The sequence below is a fragment of the Oncorhynchus mykiss genome, chromosome 26, assembly GCF_013265735.2.
Source record: "Oncorhynchus mykiss isolate Arlee chromosome 26, USDA_OmykA_1.1, whole genome shotgun sequence".
Classification (NCBI taxonomy): Eukaryota; Metazoa; Chordata; class Actinopteri; order Salmoniformes; family Salmonidae; genus Oncorhynchus; species Oncorhynchus mykiss.
In genome coordinates this window covers 29056291-29075581 of record NC_048590.1, presented here as the reverse complement: position 1 = coordinate 29075581, position 19291 = coordinate 29056291, and the positions used below count along the sequence as shown (strand labels likewise).

At 46.3% G+C, this 19291-nt stretch overlaps 1 protein-coding gene and 1 pseudogene across 1 annotated transcript; one reads left to right on the top strand and one right to left on the bottom strand.

Moving 5' to 3' along the window:
- Positions 1 to 2112: 2112 nt before the first annotated feature.
- Positions 2113 to 6049, top strand: LOC110506106 (annotated as a pseudogene).
- Positions 6050 to 6091: 42 nt separating this feature from the next.
- LOC110506585 (stereocilin-like) lies at positions 6092 to 18252 on the bottom strand. Its single transcript, XM_021586311.2, has 30 exons — positions 18137 to 18252; positions 17557 to 17741; positions 16283 to 17437; positions 14693 to 14717; positions 13927 to 14512; positions 12908 to 13816; positions 12760 to 12822; positions 12543 to 12668; positions 12286 to 12452; positions 12019 to 12205; positions 11809 to 11924; positions 11546 to 11678; positions 11173 to 11355; positions 11043 to 11081; positions 10761 to 10937; positions 10295 to 10444; positions 9879 to 9937; positions 9558 to 9681; positions 9280 to 9362; positions 9047 to 9182; positions 8632 to 8840; positions 8392 to 8482; positions 8076 to 8247; positions 7787 to 7956; positions 7522 to 7677; positions 7272 to 7414; positions 6937 to 7085; positions 6650 to 6747; positions 6374 to 6521; positions 6092 to 6275 (listed from the first exon to the last, which is right to left on the bottom strand). Exons 2-30 carry the CDS (start codon positions 17627 to 17629, stop codon positions 6175 to 6177), a joined length of 5928 nt encoding a protein of 1975 aa, XP_021441986.2. The 5' UTR covers positions 17630 to 17741; positions 18137 to 18252; the 3' UTR covers positions 6092 to 6174.
- Between the last annotated feature and the right edge of the window lie 1039 nt (positions 18253 to 19291).

The following is a 19291-nucleotide window of genomic DNA, read 5'->3' as shown; positions in this document are numbered from 1 at the left end:
AGACTTTCTGATATGTTATGGTGTTTGATACAGTTGAATCCCTCATGAAAAAGTACTATGGAATTACTATACAAAACCTATGCTTGTTGTAGAAGTGACTATGTAGGGACTTGTAGGGATTGGGAAGTGAATGTGTAGTTCATGCACTGCTGTAGAGTTCAGTAGGAAAGCCAGTGTTTCAAGTAGTAATCGTGTTTTACTACTTGATGTTGTTAGTAAATAAGTAGTCAAAACACTACAGCTTTACTACACAGCTTTTCATTAGTAATCAGGTAGAGCTTTTACAACTTGATGTTGGTATTAAATAAGTGTCACAACAGTACAGTCAGATTACACTGGCTTTTCGCGATCGCAGAAAAATACCTAACAGGAAGTATTTGGTTGTTGTCAGATAGCTAACGTTACTGTTTTTGACAATCCCGAATGTAATCATCTTCCATCCTTCATCATCCTGGCTTTTATAGCCCTTATGCTGGTACCATCTGTAAATTATCTTTCCATCGTGATTTATGAATACTTTCACGTCGTTGTTTAGTCGTTGATTTAACTTTTCACCACATCAAAAAGATTGCTAGCCAAAACGGTCTTAGGCGTTAGCCGTTGTCATAGAGATGTAATTGAGTTTATCCTAGCTCTTTGCTAGCACCATTGAAATGTAGCTACAGTATGCAGCCTCATGATACCTAATAAGTGTGTTTGTATGCAAATGTACAGTATTTTCATATTGGTGTACTTATCCATTCTACTTACCTCTTTTGACATGTTGCCAAGGAGGCCCTCGACATAAAAAGACTGGAGGCCATTGTTGGTAAGATTTAACATTGTTTATCAAATGTTTTTCTTTGTTGTCTTATGTGACCTATGTTAGCAGATGACAAATAATGGCTTATAATTGTATTAATACACAATGCCTACATTTTACTGCTGCATATCTTTATTTTCTAAAAGTCACGTGGTGGAGAAATGTGACTGCAACAAAAAAGAGGATCTGAAGATAGTTAAGTCAAAGACCCCAAAGGGTTTAACAAAAATGTATAAATATGCAATTTAATATGTAATTCATGTAATAATAATAAAAAGTGCAATAACGTGCACTAGTCTAGTAGTGACAGTAGTGAAACAAGAAGATGTCAGTAGTGATTTTAAATAGATAAACGGTAGTGAATGTTTTCAATAGTAATTCTAAAGGGTTTATGTAGGAAATTAAAAAGGATCAGAAGCAATTCAGTAGTGACACGACACTACACACACAGATGGCACTGGCAGTAGTAATTAAATAGGGATTGAGTAGGCATACATCAGTAATGTGTAGGCGTTGTGTGGTAATCCAATAGTGAACATGTAGGAATTATGTGGGTATGTGTAGATTTTAAGTAGTAGATACCCAAAAGCTCAGTAGCTGCACAGTAGTCATTAAGGGAGATTTATGTAGTGATTTGAGTAGGAAATATGTAGTGAAACATCCCAATGTATCACTCATTATTACCGGTACTTAAATTACTACATAAATCACTACTGGTTTACTACACATCTCAATAGCAATCAAGTAGTAAAACCAGTAGGTTTAATGTAGCTCTTGAGTAGTAGGGATGAGTAATTCAGTAGTACTTTTCATGAGGGATCAAGGGGACAGCAGCTAGTATCAGTAACGCAATCTCCTCATGTTTCTTCAAGCTGTTGTCCTCTCGGAAGTGCAACATAGGAGTCCTGTCTCTTAGTGGAGTATGGGCATTTGCTACAGCAGGATTATTTTCTGAACAGAGAGCATGTCACCACAGGAGCTCAAATCAGGAGGTTGTACCATGCCGGGTTATCCCAGACAGACAGGGACAGATCCCAGTGTCCACAGCCTCCATCACCTATTCATTCGTTAGGGGTGTGCTATCACTGTACCCCCTTTTTGTCTGTACTTATTTCAATAGTGTGACCAACCTTCAATTTCTCTCACAGTTCAGAGTTCCCTGATTTACTCAAACACAACAACTGCAAGGCCAGTCACATCATACCTTCCCTTGCCTATGGACAATGTTATCCAGACAGGATTGGACAACCCTGGGCACCCCTTCATAAAGACTGTTGGCATGGTAGCCGGAGACGAGGAGTCCTATCGGGATGGATCACAACGGCCTGTGTGGTCCGTGTCTTTTCACAGTGAATTGTTATGCCTACTACCTATCTTTCTGGAACTTTTAAATCTTTCTGGCATTTAAAAAAAAATCTAATGGCGGTCACTGTGAAAAATATATTCTAAAGCTACTACACATATTGGAGCGTCACCCATTCCTTATAAATGTGTTATACAGATAAAACCTAGATGAAAGGGGATCAACTGCAGTTTTTAATTCTGCCTTGAAGTAAAGGCATGTGCTCTGCAGACTCTTAATAGCAGAGTCTCCCAATATTCCCCCTTTTTGTGTGTAGAGAGAAGTATTGAAAGGAAAGAATAACACAGAAGCCCTTGCTTTGTGATTGCTGTTGGTTACGAAAGTTTCATTTATTTAAGGCCATACATTTATACACAATCTCTCCCCACAGACCTGGATGCCAGCAATGTACAGAATGATCGGAATGTCCATGGATATAAGTATAGAAATGTCATTGCATCAACCACCCAGTTGACTAGGTACCAGACCTACATATCTACATTCTGAACTGTTCAAGTGAGCCAGTACTTACCATAGTCTCTTATCAGAACCGGGCAGGTCAGTTTGATGAGTGCTACGTGTCGTCATTGCGTGGAAGGGCCTGAGCATCTGAGCCTGCCCTCTGCCTGTTGCTGGGCGGCGTGCCGGGAGGTGGAGCTGGTGGTGGACACCCTCAACAGCCTGCAGGGGGAACTCAAGGGACAGGACAGATGACTGACTAGGAGCAGCAGCTGCTCATTGATATGAGGAAAACACACTCTGCACCACACATTGCGTTGGAAAATTGTTTTTATTTGTTTCATTTCCTTATTCTATCACTGAGATGCCTAGCACTTGTTTTTGGAGTTCACGGGATCACTTCCTGTTTGATATACCAGTATCCCCGATCTTAACCTGTGCAGGAATGGCAAGGGATTGGCTAGATGTACAGGGCATTTGTTAAGTATAATGGTTTGATAAAAGCAGAACTCTAAAACCAAACAATAGAAAGCATTTTATAGGCGCTGAAACATATGGAGATAACCCGTTGGTCTGGAAAGGCACAACAACCAGGAGAACTTCCTGTTGTGGATCAATGAGGAGGACCACACCCTGATCATCTGGATGGAGAAGGGCAGTGACATGAAGAGGGTGTTTGAGAGGTTCTACAGGGGACTCAAGGAGGTGAGCCCAGCATAATCAGTGATTGGATTCATTGCCTACACCCACATGTTAACTGTGTCTTAAGTGACAAACCTTTCATACTTTGTTTTCTTTTAATGAGCTGTTGTCATCACCACCAGGTGGAGAGGTTGATCATGGAGAAGGGCTGGGAGTTCATGTGGAGCAAGAGGCTGGGTTACATCCTCACCTGCCCCTCCAACCTGGGCACTGGACTCAGGTCAACCTGCCTCGTCTCAGCAAGGTCTGGCCCTTACCACATCACTCACCTATGGGTTGACACATGAACAGTCATCTGAAGAAACTGCTCAGGGGATCTCTGTGCTTAGCTGTCCTTCTCAAATTCCAGGATCCTAAATGCTCTGTTTTTCTGTTTGTTTTTTACTGGGATGCTTGTTTTCAGAAGATACTGGACAACCTGCTTCTGCAGAAGCGAGGTATGGGTGGCGTGGACGCCGCAGCTGTGGGCACAACCTTTGACATCTCTAATCTGACCAGACTGGGTGAGTCAGAGGTAAGACACTGCATCACTTGATCACAGAATAGAATGCACAAGTGACAATCATAATATTCAGCTTTAATAGGCCGTTGTAGAGAGTGTTGAAAGATAATGCTATCTGGGTTTGTGTGTTGTATATAGGTCCAGCTGGTTCAAAATGTGATTGATGGGGTTAAATACCTGATTGCGTGTGAGAAGAGACTGGAGCGAGATCAGGATATCGAAATACCTGCACCCATCTCAGTTCAGGTTGAGAGAGACGGGCCTTGCAGATGCCCCAACTTGCGATTTTACATTCACAAACAATATACTTCAATAAAGCTATATAAATCCAAATCATTAACTGTGGTCCTCCAAATACTTTACCTGAATAGCAGCTATAAACTCTTCAGCTACAGTGGGGAGAACAAGTATTTGATACACTGCCGATTTTGCAGGTTTTCCTACTTCCAAAGCATGTAGAGGTCTGTGATTTTTATCATAGGTACACTTCAACTGTGAGAGACGGAATCTAAAACAAAAATCCAGAAAATCTCATTGTATGATTTTTAAGTAATTCATTTGCATGTTATTGCATGACATAAGTATTTGATCACCTACCAACTAGTAAGAATTCTGGCTCTCACAGACCTGTTAGTTTTTCTTTAAGAAGCCCTCCTGTTCTCCACTCATTACCTGTATTAACTGCACCTGTTTGAACTCGTTACCTGTATAAAAGACACCTGTCCACACACTCAACCAAACAGACTCCAACCTCTCCACAATGGCCAAGACTAGAGAGCTGTGTAAGGACATCGGGGATAAAATTGTAGACCTGCACAAGGCTGGGATGGGCTACAGGACAATAGACAAGCAGCTTGGTGAGAAGGCAACAACTGTTGGCGCAATTATTAGAAAATGGAAGAAGTTCAAGATGACGGTCAATCACCCTCGGCCTGGGGCTCCATGCAAGATCTCACCTCGTGGGGCATCAATGATCATGAGGAAGGTGAGGGATCAGCCCAGAACTACACGGCAGGACCTGGTCAATGACCTGAAGAGAGCTGGGACCACAGTCTCAAAGAAAACCATTAGTAACACACTACGCCGTCATGGATTAAAATCCTGCAGCGCACGCAAGGTCCCCCTGCTCAAGCCAGCGCATGTCCAGGCCCGTCTGAAGTTTGCCAATGACCATCTGGATGATCCAGAGGAGGAATGGGAGAAGGTCATGTGGTCTGATGAGACAAAAATAGAGCTTTTTGGTCTAAACTCCACTCGCCGTGTTTGTAGGAAGAAGAAGGATGAGTACAACCCCAAGAACACCATCCCAAGCATGGAGATGGAAACATCATTCTTTGGGGATGCTTTCTGCAAATTGGACAGGACGACTGCACCGTATTGAGGGGAGGATGGATGGGGCCATGTATCGCGAGATCTTGGCCAACAACCTCCTTCCCTCTGTAAGAGCATTGAAGATGGGTCGTGGCTGGGTCTTCCAGTATGACAACGACCTGAAACACACAGCCAGGGCAACTAAGGAGTGGCTCCGTAAGAAGCATCTCAAGGTCCTGGAGTGGCCTAGCCAGTCTCCAGACCTGAACCCAATAAAAAAAATTTGGAGGGAGCTGAAAGTCTGTATTGCCCAGCGACAGCCCCGAAACCTGAAGGATCTGGAGAAGGTCTGTATGGAGGAGTGGGACAAAATCCCTGCTGCAGTGTGTGCAAACCTGGTCAAGAACTACAGGAAACGTATGATCTCTGTAATTGCAAACAAAGGTTTCTGTACCAAATATTAAGTTCTTATTTTCTGATGTATCAAATACTTATAGTATGTCATGCAATAAAATGCTAATTAATTACTTAAAAATCATACAATGTGATTTTTCTGGATTTTTTGTTTTAGATTGCGTCTCTCACAGTTGAAGTGTACCTATGATAAAAATTACAGACCTCTACATGCTTTGGAAGTAGGAAACACTGCCGATTTTGCAGGTTATCAAATACTTGTTCTCCCCACTGCATACATTCAAATTAAACTTGGGGATCGACTAGTAATTGTTGTGTACTATAAAAAATGAGGTGCTTGCCGTCACCATATTGCATCTAATTCTCTGAATTGTGTCCTACTGCCCTATTTTCCGAGAGGTGCTTTTATATTGAATTTAATGAATGCCCTCCACACTGTAACCACATTAACAGAGTAGCATACTCCCAAACACACAGACGCATCAGAATGATGCATGCAGAGTATGTCAGGCATTAGAATAGCATGAGGTGAAGGGTTCATTCCAGGATACAAATGGAACACAGTTCAAAATGTTTGGTTTATTTTTAAGTACAAATGTTACAATTCAATAAAAGGTCAAAGAACAAATAAATACAAATGGGTTACTGTGTGTTGCACGATAGTTGCCATAACATACAGCATAGAGACAATAAGCACACAGTGAGGCTGTCAGCTGACCCTGTTGCCGGGGCCACATTCCTCCCTGTGGACGCAAACAAAACACATCATACCACACAGTGATATCACTACCACATAGTTACTGTTAAACATGACATTATGATGATATTGGTATGCTATTACCTCTGCGCTCTAACAGGACATCCCCCTCATACTGCGCCAGGCCCAAAGCATGTCTCTGCCCACTGTTCAGCTCCGCCCACTGCTTCTCTGTGACCACCCACGCCTGCTCCACATTCAGCCATGACAACTGGACCGCACTGAATACCACCTGACAAACACACACACACACATCGTGCATCAACTAACAAAATGGGATGTGGTTTGGAGAGCATTATGTAAACAGCATTATCCAAACCAGCTCTTAAGTATCCTGAGGTGAACCAGAGAGAGACTCACAGCCATCTTTGTGGGGGGAATCAGGGCGATAGCGTCGGGTATGAGCCCCTCCACCTGCTCCTGTACCAGAGCAGATAGAACCATGTCCTCCAGACCCGCTGGACAGAGAGAGGGAGGGAGAGACGGGGAGGGAGAGAGGACTCATGAAATGAGTGTGCGCGCGAGAGGGGTGGATTCACCGGTCACTACTAACTAACTAACTATTCCTTAGATTTAAGGATCAAATATACTGAATTTACAACAAAGATTTCTGAGTTTAAACCCCTGCCCCATTTGAACAGCTGTACCTGCTAGTGTGCCGATCTCAGTGAAGACCTCTGGGCCCCAGGTACTGACGGGGCCAAATGCCTGAGGACTGGAGAGACGGGCGGTCAGAGCCTCCATTTGCTGCTCTGAACACGGCAGGGCCAGCTCCCTCAGGAACAGAGTAGCCATGCTGTCAGTCAAACAGCAGGAGGACTCATTAGGACTGGGTTGATGGAAGCATTATCACCAAGTGGAATCAGACAGCAAAAAATGACATTTTTGCCTTTTGCACTATAGGCTGAGCTTTATTCACAAGGTATATAATCTAATATTTCTGTGGTTAAAATAAAGTGTGTATTTCTAATACATGACTGACCTGAGGTTGTAGGGGTCCAGTCTGTTGATCTCTGACAGTGTGAAACCACAGAGCAGGTGTCCTAGAGAAGCCACTTCTACAGCTCCGAGCTGCTCCACCTTCAACTTCCTCTTCCGCATCACACCAACAACTGCTGCTCTCATCTGAAACGAGACACAGGGTTGGAGAGTCAAACAACCAACACCAGAAGTGGGCAACCCTCCACACTACAAATATCACTCGTGAGATTGGAATATGGGAGCCTCGTCACCTTTTTTGGGCTCCAGTCGGTCAGAGCCCCCAGGTAGGCCAGGACACCCAGGTCAGTCAGGTTAGTGTCCTGGAGCTCCCTCTCCCCCAGCTCAGTGACCAGACAGCCCAGCCCCAGGACCTGCTCTGGCCTCAGGCCTCTAACTGGACTGTAGGCCTGGAAGAGGGTGAAGGATAGTGCACAAGATACACAACACATTTCCACATTTCCAATCTTTAGCAGGCAGTGATGAAAACCAAAACGTCTCTGATGTTCTAAAACTAACCTGCCTGAGCTTTACCCACAGTGCTCTGCGCCGGTCAGGGCTCAGTGAAGCGTCCTGACCTATGACCTCTGCGCACTGCCTCAACTCCTCCCCCGCCATCCGGCTGAGCTGATTGGCTGTCCATGCTGAGGGGAAGGTGCCTCTTATGTCACCACAGCTTGGGACTGGCACTGGATAGATGACATGAGACCGCAATGAGTTTAGAACCACAATGCATTATCATCAAGCTTTCCCTTCAGAGCTAGTGGGCATGATACATTTGTGATATAGAGAGTGGATCAATGATGACCTTTTCTCCTCCTGCTCTGTGCTCTGACGACCCCTCGTATGAGGCTGTGGATCCTCTCTCTCTGGCCCTGCTGGTCCACACACTGGGACACACAGGCCTGACCCACATCACTGTTCTCCCAGTGCCACTGACCTGCCAGAACCTCCTCCACCGTGTCTGCACTCAGCACCACCTGATATATGGTAGTAAAACACACTTAGCACATCCTGCTAAAAGTACACACATACAGCACTGTAGGGCTTTATTAGTCATCACCCAATGATAAAGTGATAGTCATTATAAAGGCTTTTGATGTTTTGCCCATTGGAGCCCTCACCAGTGGGATGGAGTTGATCTGTTTTGGAGAGAGAGTAAATAACAGTCTGCCAACAAGCTCCACATCCCCAACCGTCCAGGCCGATGCCTCTCTACAATAAACACACACATACACACACCAGATTTCTGTTATAAATGCATACATGACATACCCACAAGCCCAGTGCTGCCATAACCAGCTCACAACCACCCCAGGCCTCCCACTCTACCATCTCCTAAAAGAGACCCAGCTGTCTCTCACCCCAGCAGGTCTCTTCCAGTAAGCAGAGCAGCCATCTCCTTCAGGGTGTCCCAGGGCAGGCAGTACCCCCTCAGCTCATCCAGCCGCAGCCCCAGGGCCCCTCTGTCCACCAGCCCCAGGGTGTCCCTGTCCAGGAAGGGCAACAGGGGCCCCAGGAGGTCCACAGAGGCCCCCCTGAGCTCCCCCTCAGCCAGGCCCTGAGAGTTGCCCTGGGTGGACACACCAGAACAGTTACTAAGGTATAATTACTGCAGGTAATGACTACAGATGACAACAAAGCACAATCCGTTTAGCTGATTATTAAGTATTGTAATGTCATGCATTCCAACCCTGTATCATTATGTTTGGATGAATTGTGTGTATGTTTTATTAATCAGGAGGATTTCGTGCTAATAATATTATAGTCCCTCCTCACCAGCACAGTGATGGTCTTTTCTGCTAAGGCCATCTGCTTATGACGGGGCAGCTTGAGGAAGTCCACAAAGTGCTGCTGAATGTGAGCCAGGACGGCTGTCAGTGAAGTATTAGACAGGCTCTCAATCAGGTTCACCCTGGGACAGCAGGAATCTGGTTAGATTCATCTTGTATAGAGAAAGATTAAATGTTGGACCATTTATACAATATATTTTGGAGTGAATGATATCGTACGGTAATTCTGCAGCAAACCAGGGGCTTATACCATCCAGGTCTTCCTCTGGTCTTTGCCGCAGTTCCTCTACAACGCATTTCCTCTGGTAACGAAACACAAAACATCTGAACAAACTAGTATGAAATAGGAAGCTCTGAAGAATTCCATGAATATTTTTCTTGATATTTGAAATGGTAGATAAAATGCTATAGACAAAGAAAGATGTATCTAAATATAGATGAAAGAGGAGGGGAGGGTGACACGAGGGATACCATGTGGGTTGCTTGTGGTTCCTCACCAGAGCTGGTCTCACCCCTCCTGGCAACTCACTGACAAACTGAAGCAACTCTGAAAAATCAGTTTCATTGGTCCAAAGCTTTAGCCAATCACAGCTCATTCCACCAGCAATATGACCCAAGTCCCTAAAGACCAAATAGATGATTGGATGAATAAATTGTAACTGGAAGACTGCATTGCATTTGTAATCCAGGTGAAGGAAACCTAATGAAACTGGGTACTGACTGAGTCTCTCATTTTGTCATGTAATGATTTGCATGAATATCACATGATATTCAATAACACAGCACATACTCATGACACCTAATAACATTTGACTTACTCTACAGTGTCTCTGGTAATGATTTCAGATTGATGGGTCCTCTTGAAAAGGAGCTGAGCCTATATATTTCAGAAAGACAGAGTGTGTGTGAGAGAGAAAACAGGTGGTGAAAGGAATCTAATCTATTTAGGGTAGGCATTACTCATTTATATTCCCCCTCCTGACTATTGTACTACATCCAAACCAATTTGCTTGATGATGGCTGAGGCGTATGGAGCATTAATATCCTGAATGGCTCATCTGAAGCAATACCAATGATTTGCAGATTAATGGGAGCCCAGGCCCACACTGGCAGCTTGGCAGCATGGTTTTCCCTCTAGAGCAACAACAGTAATGATGCTATACCATAGCCAAAGGAGTGGGTGTTTAAGTAGTGTTGTATGTTCAGACGGAGCATAGTGGAGATGGATGTGCACCTGTTGGGGGGACCAGGGCAGGTCTCTGTACAGGCTCATATCTCTCAGGAATGTCTCTCCATCCAGAACCTCTATCAGCTCCCTCAGGGGCACAAACGGCAGGAGACATTGGAGCTGCGCTGTGAAGTTCCTTGAGTTGCTGGCTAAAGCCTTTTTTTTAAAGCAATGGAATAAACAATTGAATATGTGCCTGAGTAATAGTAATTGGTAATAGGTTAAGTACTGTACTTATGGAATTACTTCCAGGTAAATTCACAATGACTAGCCGTTTAGGCATATAAGGTAGTTGATGATTGACAGCATAATTGGTTTGTTAGCATTTAAATTCCACCATATCTTTACTGTGTCATCATTTGCTCTCAGTGTGGTAAGAAAGACAATGTAGAGCCACTGGAAATGATGAATAAAGAACCGTTTGGCAGAGAGGAGAAAGTCATCTCCCCACAGAGAAACAAGAGCACCTTACCTCATGCAGTGCCCTGTGGAGCATGGCTCTATGGGCAGGCTTCAGGTCAGGCAGTAGAGTGCTCCAGCATTGGCAGTGAGTGGTTCCACTGATCTCAGACCAGTGTATGCCTCTGAGCACAGCAGGGGACAGGCCAGGCAGTAAGGGCTTCAGCCTGCACAGTGTATCCATGGTGAGCTGACAAGGAGAGGATCATCATGCATATATGGCCTTGTAAGAATGCACAACAAGCTGTGTAGATTAAAACATAACTGAAGAGGTCACTAATAAGCCTTTACTTACATTTGTGTCTTGTGAAATTTTGGATAATATCTGGAAAGCCTGGGGGAAGTTAAAAACATGTAATGTTCGCTCAGCAGAAAACAACATACCGGTAGATTCAGTGTGTAGGCATAGTCCATGCAGTGCTGACCTGTGCTGGGGAGAAGCTGGGCAGGCCTGGTTGTGTTAGCAGGTCCAAGAGCTGTAGTGAGGGCAGTGACTGCAGGAAGGAAGCCCCTAGCTGGGGCAGTAGGCCCCTGAGGGTGGCCAGTGCTGGAGGAGGTAGAGTGCTGGCGTTCAGAGGCCGCACCGCCTGGACCAGCCAGAGAGACAGCTGAACATGGCAAGAGCAGGATCGACAGGGTCAGAGCCCCTCACATATGATATGGACTGTATACATATACAAATGGCAATACTGATATTTTTACTGATATCCTAACAGGTGTGTTGGAGGAAAAAATTGTCAAAATGAACTTGGAACTTTTGGAGTACATCCCAATTTTTTACATGCAATTCTCTCTCACCCTGCCTGAAGCACTGATGAGTCCCTCAGACACACAGAGAGCTAGCTGCTGCCAAAGAGCAGAGGACACAGGGGAAGCCAGCAGAAACGGACGCAGCTCCTCTGGTTTCAGGTAACAAACCAGAACTCCCAGCCTGTTGAAAAATAATGCCCTCGTCTCTCTGGTATAATACACTGGTAACTGCACAAAGGGACACTGTGGCTCTGGTCAGAACTAGAGCACTATATGCGGAATAGGTTACAACTTGAGACAAAAGACCCTACCTCGATATGTTATCACTGGTGAAGTTCCTTTTTTTAATGAATAGAGTCCGTAGAACATGACGACCCCTTGTTCCATCCAGACTAGTGTTTCCCAGAAACTCCACCAGGGGACTCAGCTTAAGGAAGGACATGATGACAGAGTAATGCCAATGCAGTACACAATAATAAATGAAAATATCTGTAGAGTAGATAAGGAATGAGATGTGTAACCTGGTCTGATGTCAGCTGCTGAAATTGGCTGACTGGGAGGTGTGGGAGCAGTGGGAGGATGGAGCTGAGGAAGTACGGTGGCCAGGAAGGGACATCTCCCACCACACTGGACTGCAGGAGCCTCTTCACAAACGCCTGTTTCTGTGGAGACTTCATCTCTGTGCTGTGGTCACGGATCGCCATCAACCTATGATTCAACACAGAACCAGTCAACACGATTACCTTTGACCTTTGGCTTAAAATGGCAGCTCAGGCCTAGTAACTCACACGCTGGTGTTGACCATCAGGGAGGTGGGGAAGCTCATGATGTCAGAGACGGACATGAAAGGTATAAATTGTGATAGGTCGATGAAGAGGTCAGGGGTCACACGAGGGAACTTGTGGATGAAGGCGGACGTCATGGTCTCCATGGCCTGCAGTTCTCTCTGAGAGGACTGGGGGAGACAGTGGTCTTTATTGACAGTAGCAGTAACATCCCTACTTTCAAGCATCCATTGCTAAACTGAAGAGTGTTGAGGACAAACCTGAGTGGTCTCTACGTGCAGCTGGTCCCAGCTCTGGTGCATGTGAGACAGAAACCTCTTCACTGCATCTTTCTCTGCTGACATCACCAGTGTGCGGATACTCTCCCTGGGCATTTGGAGGTACTCCTGAAGAGAAAACAATGTTCACCTTAATACAGGTAACCAGTCAATCTGCATCTAAGATCCCAACTAACCGTTTTATAAAGGTGTACAGTACCTGCATTAGGACTCTGAGGGCAGAGGAGTTGTCCTCTCTCTCAATGAGGTCCCATAATACAGGCTGTCAGAACAGAGGAGGCATTCACATTACCTTCATGTGTCTATGTTTATGTGTATGTGTTCTGTGTATAAGGTATGTGGCTTACACTGAAGCAGCTGAGCAGGTCCTCTTTGAGAGCTGCGCTCTGCTCCCTGCGCAGGAACAAGCCCACGGTTTGGAGCACGCTCAGTGAGGCGTCGGGACGCAGAGTCGCCCAGAATGAGGCGTTGTCAAGGAGACTGGAGAGGAGGATGGCCTGACCCAGGCCCTGCCTCACCTCCCCCTCCCCCTCATCCAGCCCTGCCGAGAGCCCCACCACAAAGTCCAGTACCCTCAGCACGTACCCCACAGCCCCCACCCAGCTTCCTCGCTCACCACCATCCACCTCACACACACTCAGCCTGTGCAGTGCCTCCACCAGCAGCGGAGCAGGACTCACACACAGCTGTGATGTGTCAAAGTCGTACGGCGCCGGGAGCATGTCAAAGAACCACTGGAGGAAGCACTTCCTGTCCTCTTGTTCTACATCCAAGTCAAAGCAAAGGTCAGAGAGCTGAGGATAGGCTGAGAGTAGCCGGCGGTAGAGGGTGGCATTGCTACAAACATACTCCCTCAGCCCCTCTGTACTGCCACAGAGCTCCAGTAGGGTGGCGTTGGTGAAATGCTGCAGGCTCCACTTCCTGTAGTTACATGTGTCTTCTATGGATTCAGGGTGGGAGGAGTTGTGGAGCCTGGAGCAGTACTCTGCAGCCCAGCTGCCCTCCGGAAGGGATGTGTAGGAGGGATGGGCTTCAGGGGACTCGCTGCCACACAGGGCTGAGACCAGAGCAGAAATGTTGGGCAGGAAGCAGCGTCTGAAGTCCTGGGCGCTGAGGGACCTGGTGCTCAGTTGGGCCAGGCAGGCTTTGTCAGGCCCTGGGCTGCCCCCGCCCTCCACCACCTCCCCTGACAGCTGCACACACAGGTCACCTATACTGGACTGGTTGAAGTAGTGGTAGTCCTTCATCTCTGCAGCCTGCAAACATCACAGGCAGAATGTAGTTAGACATTGTGGAGAAGTTAAAAAAGTGAGTTGAGAACCCAACTCTTTTGCATTCAGAAGTGGGGTTTAATCATGGACTGTACCTGGTGTGCTCTCTGCAGCCAAAAGGAGGTGTTGGCACACACAGTGTTGTTGAACTGGTGGGTGAAGAACTCGCTGCAGACGTGGACCCACAAGAAGTCATCCTCGGCTGCAGACAGGTACCAGGCAGCGTCAGAACATGTGGCGTGTAGGTCGGGTCCCACCTGACCAACCTCCGGGTTCACAGACCCATCGTCCCCGTCAAACAGGTTACAGTAGAGGAACACAGTGAAGTTGGACACACCTGTAAGGCCTGGGATAGAGGCGTTACACGCTGCTTCCAGGATCTCTGCTGAGGCAAAGTACCCCATCTCTCTCAGGTGGCTGTGGCCAACTTCTACTGCCTCAGACTGGGGCTTGAGGAGACGGGAAAGGCGGGGTACTGGGGTTGAGCTGGGTGGTTGTTTCTGTTTGGGCACCCTGTGGGGTGACAGGGCTGGTCTAGGGCGAGAGGGGCGTGGTGGGGGTCTGGGGTCCCCTCTCTCACCCTCTATGGAGGGGCAGGAGAGGAAGGATGGGGTGCTGGGAGGGCCCTGCGAGTTGAAGCCCAGAGCCTGAGCATTCCACGTGATATTATGTCTGATCCCCCTACAAGCCACAGACAAGGGGAGAGAGAATGGTGAACTATGATATGACAAAAAACATATTTTCTTTTAACCTCATATTCTTTGTGAGGGAAAATTATCAAATGAAACCATCATGATGTATGATATATTTGTCCATACTGTAGTTTATATTATAAGCTTAGTTTTTTTCTCGATTACTTACCATAAGATTAGCTGTCTCAGGTCACCTTTGCAAAGATGGATAAAAGGGACTTTAATGGAAAATCACAGACAGTGTAAGAGAGCTAGTGAATATTATGGTAGATCAATGGTGGAAAAAGCGAATTGCACCATACAATCAGGCCTGATGTAACAGCATAGCTGGGCTCACAATGCCCAGGAGATAGTGTTACTGGCATCAATGAGAGGACAAAGAGATTAGCTAGGGCATGGGATGCAGGGTAACACCGATCCTCTCAATGACTAACATGGCCATTATGATTTTAAAGCAGTGTCAGTCCAAACACTCTCATGTGTCATATGTTTCACTCTAAATCATTCATGACTAATGAGTAAGAGCTGTTTGAGACATATTATCAGATTAGTATGAATGGAAATGAAATTCAAGAGACTTTGATCAACATGTATCACCCGTCTCTGAAGTGTTTTATAAGAACAGTAAAAGTAAGAGCATGTATACTGGACAAAGATATAAACGCAACATGTTAAGTGTTGGTCCCATTTTTCATGAGCTGAAATAAAAGATCCCAGAAATGTTCCACAAAAAGCTTATTTCTCTCAAATGTTGTGCACAAATTTCTTTACATTCCTCTTAGTGAGCATTTCATCTTAGCCAAAATAATCTATCCACCTGGATAGATGTGTCATATCAAGAAGCTTATTAAACAGCATGATCATTAATTACACAGGTGCACCTTGTGCTGGTAACAATAAAATGTGCAGTTTTGTCACACAGCACAATGCCACAGATGTCTCTTTTGAGAGAGTGTGCAATTGGCATGCTGACTGCAGGAATATTAACAGAGCTGTTGCCAGATAATTTAATGTTAATTTATCTACCATAAGCTGCCTCCAACATAGTTTTAGAGAATTTAGCAGACCATCCTGAGTGGCGCAGCAGTCTAAAGCACTGCATCTCAGTGCAAGAGTCGTCAGTACAGTCCCTGGTTTGAATCCAGGCTGTATCACATCCGGCCATGATTGGGAGTCCCATAGGGTGGTGCACAATTGGCCCAGCGTCGTCTGGGGTAGGCCGTCATTGTAAATAAGTATTTGTTCTTAACTGACTTGCCTAGTTAAATAAAGGTTCAATTAAATCCAACCGGCCTCACAACCACAGCCCACGTGTGACCACGCTAGCCCAGGACCGCCACATCTGAGATTATTTCTGTCTGTAAAAAGCCCTTTTGTGGGGAATAACTAATTCTGATTGGCTGGGCCTGGCTCCCATGTGGGTGGGCCTATGCCCTCCCAGGGCTGCGTCCCTGCCCAGTTATGTGAAATCCATAGATTATGGCCTAATGAATTTATTTCTATTGACTGATTTTATTCAATGAAGTGTAACTCAGTAAAATATTTTAAATTTTTGCATGTTGAGTTTATATTTTTGTTTAGTATAGCTAGCCACCAGGGTCGAGGCACAATTCCAGTTTAATTCAGTGAAATCTCAAAATCCTCAAGGAAAGAAATAGGAACATTGAATTTAATTGAATTTCAGCTCATCCACTGAATTGACTAAATTGAAATGGAACTGACCCCAACCTTTTGGTGATGGTGAGCATCATGGACTCACCTACGGAGCATCTGCCCTTATGTTTGGGCTGTGGCACGTCCACCACGCTGCTGACATCATCAAGCAGCGCCATGGTAACACGGGACACCTTTCTCCTCAGGTTGCCGTACACTGAGCTGCCCACCCTGTGCAAGAATCCCCTTCTGAGGCCGTCCAAACCCTGCAGCAGGGCAGGGTTTTGCTCTGCCAGCTGCCCTGCCCTCTGCCCCCCATCGGAGCGTGATAAAGCCTGCAGGAGCAGTGTATGAAGGGAGTCCAGGTCTCCCCCCATGTCCCTTCTGTCCCCAACGTTGCCTTGAGTGGCATTCCCAGACAACCCCTCCTCTCTCAGGACCTTGGGGGGCATGCTGAAAGGTTTCAGGCGCTCAAAAGCAGCCGAGCCCCCTCTCTGATCGGCCCCCATCCTCGCAGGGTGCAGGTTCACCATGGGCTTCCAGTTGCGTGTCTCCATGAAGCGGAGGAACTGTGTTAGCCAGCTGACACTGAAGGCACATTCACTGTGGCCCCTCAGGGCACAGATGAAGCCCTGCAGCCCGGCGCTGGCCTGGCCATAGGTCCCGCTGACCAGCGCCTGCAGGGCCACCTCCAGCAGAGCACTCACTGTCCTCCAGTTCTGGGACAGGAAGTCAAGCAGGGGCCTGTGGGGTTGCCGCTCAGACAGGGACATAAGGCTCTGCAGAAGCCCCAGTAGCCCGTCCAAGTGAGGGCTGCCTCTCAGGGACAGGAACCAGTCCTGGAGTCTGACGCTGGGCCTGGGGGGCTCCCGGCTGTCCCACTGGCTCAGCGCAGCGCCCCCCTCTGACTGGATAAAGGACTGCAATACCTTCTCCCACAGTTGTTCCTCGTCAGAGACGAGCTGTCGCTCCTCCATCTCAGCACCCATCTCCTGGAGGTACATGGAGATATTGTAGAGGAAGCCTGACAGACGGTGCCTGTCCACAGGCTTCTGGAGGGAGGGGAGGCCCATGCTCTTACTGGGCAGGAGGCCCAGGGTCTTCAGACTTCCCATGATGCTCCTCACCACGCTGTGGACCTGCTGGTCTTGGGTTCTCTCCGGGGAGGCAGACTCTTTGCTAGGATACCACCACCCTCCTTTATGCAATATTGATACTAACTCCTTGAAAATGGGCTCTCTTTGGTCCTCTTTTGTACTTGCTGGAAGTGATGTTGAAAAGCCATATTTTGAGCATGATACAGTAAACATGATTAATATCAAGGCATCATCAAACCATTAGACTACATCATAACAAGAAATTGTAAGATAATCTCCTCACCTGAACTCTTGTTTGATGTATTTCCCAGTAAAACAACCAACAATGCGATGCGCATGACCCTAAACACTGCCATCTTCTCTATCACCTCCAAGCCAGTGCTGATGATGTCACAGTGATGTCACGTCTGTGGCCTAAGCCTGAGTGATGTCATATCCCTGAGTTTGGACTGCATCCCCTGTTACAGCCTTGAAAAGGGTTGGGGTCAGTGGGGTGGACACAGGGAGTAGAGTGTTTCATTGTAGAGTGGACATTAAACCTTAATGACAGGTCACCGTCACCTGAGCACCTTCCCTCTCACAATAGAGTTCTATTTCCATGGATTTCAATCAACTGAGGTCTATTCTTTATCCTTTCTATAAACTTGAAGCAGTTTTGAGTGAGACTTTGAAATATGCACTGAAGGATTTTTCAAACTGGTCTTAGACATTATGAGAATATGAAGATAGGTTAACATTTGCCACCTATGCATCTCTATCCATATAATTGCGATTTGTTTGATGTCCCAAAAATACTAAACAGCAGACATCTGCAATAGGAGTTCAAAAGGAGTATAAAGAGAATTATAATTGTTTGTACTCACCAATGACGCTCCATTCAGTTCTTCAAATCCTTGAAAATGTGTTTATAAGGCTTTGTGAATATAATATAAGTTCCAGGTATAAATGTGCACTAAAACAATGTTATATTACCTCTTTTCTCTCTCTCTCACTTTCAACTTCTCTCCCTCTCTGTTTCCCTGTCAGCCCCTCCCACTCCTTCTCTCCCTCTCTGTGTTTCCCTGTCAGCCCCTCCCACTCCTACTCTCCCTCTCTGTGTTTCCCTGTCAGCCCCTCCCACTCCTACTCTCCCTCTCTGTGTTTCCCTGTCAGCCCCTCCCACTCCTACTCTCCCTCTCTGTGTTTATCTTGTTTTGTGCACCTGCTCACCCAGACCCTGAGATCCAGTTGGATGAATTAGGACCATAGTTTAGCCTCATATTTCAGTGGTATCCCCCTATCTTGTGCCAGCTGACTGTTTTCTAAGGTGAGTTTAACACAATGGAGGACAGGACAATGGATTAAGTGTTGTCTGTACGACGCTACGTTTGCATGTGTATAAACAAAAATCAACTTTAACAAACCTCTATGACTATGTCATACTGTAGAGGTGGTCCCTTCTATCAGGGCATTTACTATAAAAGGTTTAGATTTCCCCATGATATGTGAAACAACCCACTTTAGGAAAGAATAAAACAAACTTGTTTTGCTATATTTCAATAGTTCTTTGCATCTAATATGTTGATTTCAATGTTGTTTTGAAACAATCCCAGGGTCAGGACTGTCACCTTGACGCCCAAACAGGGTGAAAATCTGGATGGTATTAATCACACCCAGGTTATCTCTCCCATTCTCTAGCTGTCCCACGTCTCCCACTGACTAATTCTCTTTTGAGCTGTCTCTCAGCTAGGGCTCATCCTGTGTTACTCTGGGTCTGTGGAGTATAGGTTTATCCAGATGGCCAAGCCAGCGCCTCTCTGTGGGCTGTCACAGCAGACACATCCATCCTCCCGTCACTGCAGCCACACAATCAGGCCCTGTACTGGGCCACAGTGGCAGGCTCCCTGGTATCAGACTGCTGTCTGCAGGCCCCGTAACCTGAGTGGGGCAAGTGAAAGGATCCCTCCCTGCCCCCCTGGCCCTTTAATTCTGTGTCACTGTGGCCTGTGGTGGAACAATAACTTCCTCTTGTATTATTG

Bases quoted from the DNA above. Each gene is read 5' to 3' on its own strand.
- LOC110506585 (XM_021586311.2), bottom strand. From the start codon at position 17,629: ATGGCAGTGTTTAGGGTCATGCGCATCGCATTGTTGGTTGTTTTACTG. The intron at 17,438-17,556 runs GTGAGGAGATTA...CATCACTTCCAG, and splicing joins TACATCAAACAAGAGTTCAG to CAAGTACAAAAGAGGACCAA. The intron at 7,678-7,786 runs GTTAGTTTTAGA...ACCCTCTTCCAG, and splicing joins TGTGGGTAAAGCTCAGGCAG to GCCTACAGTCCAGTTAGAGG.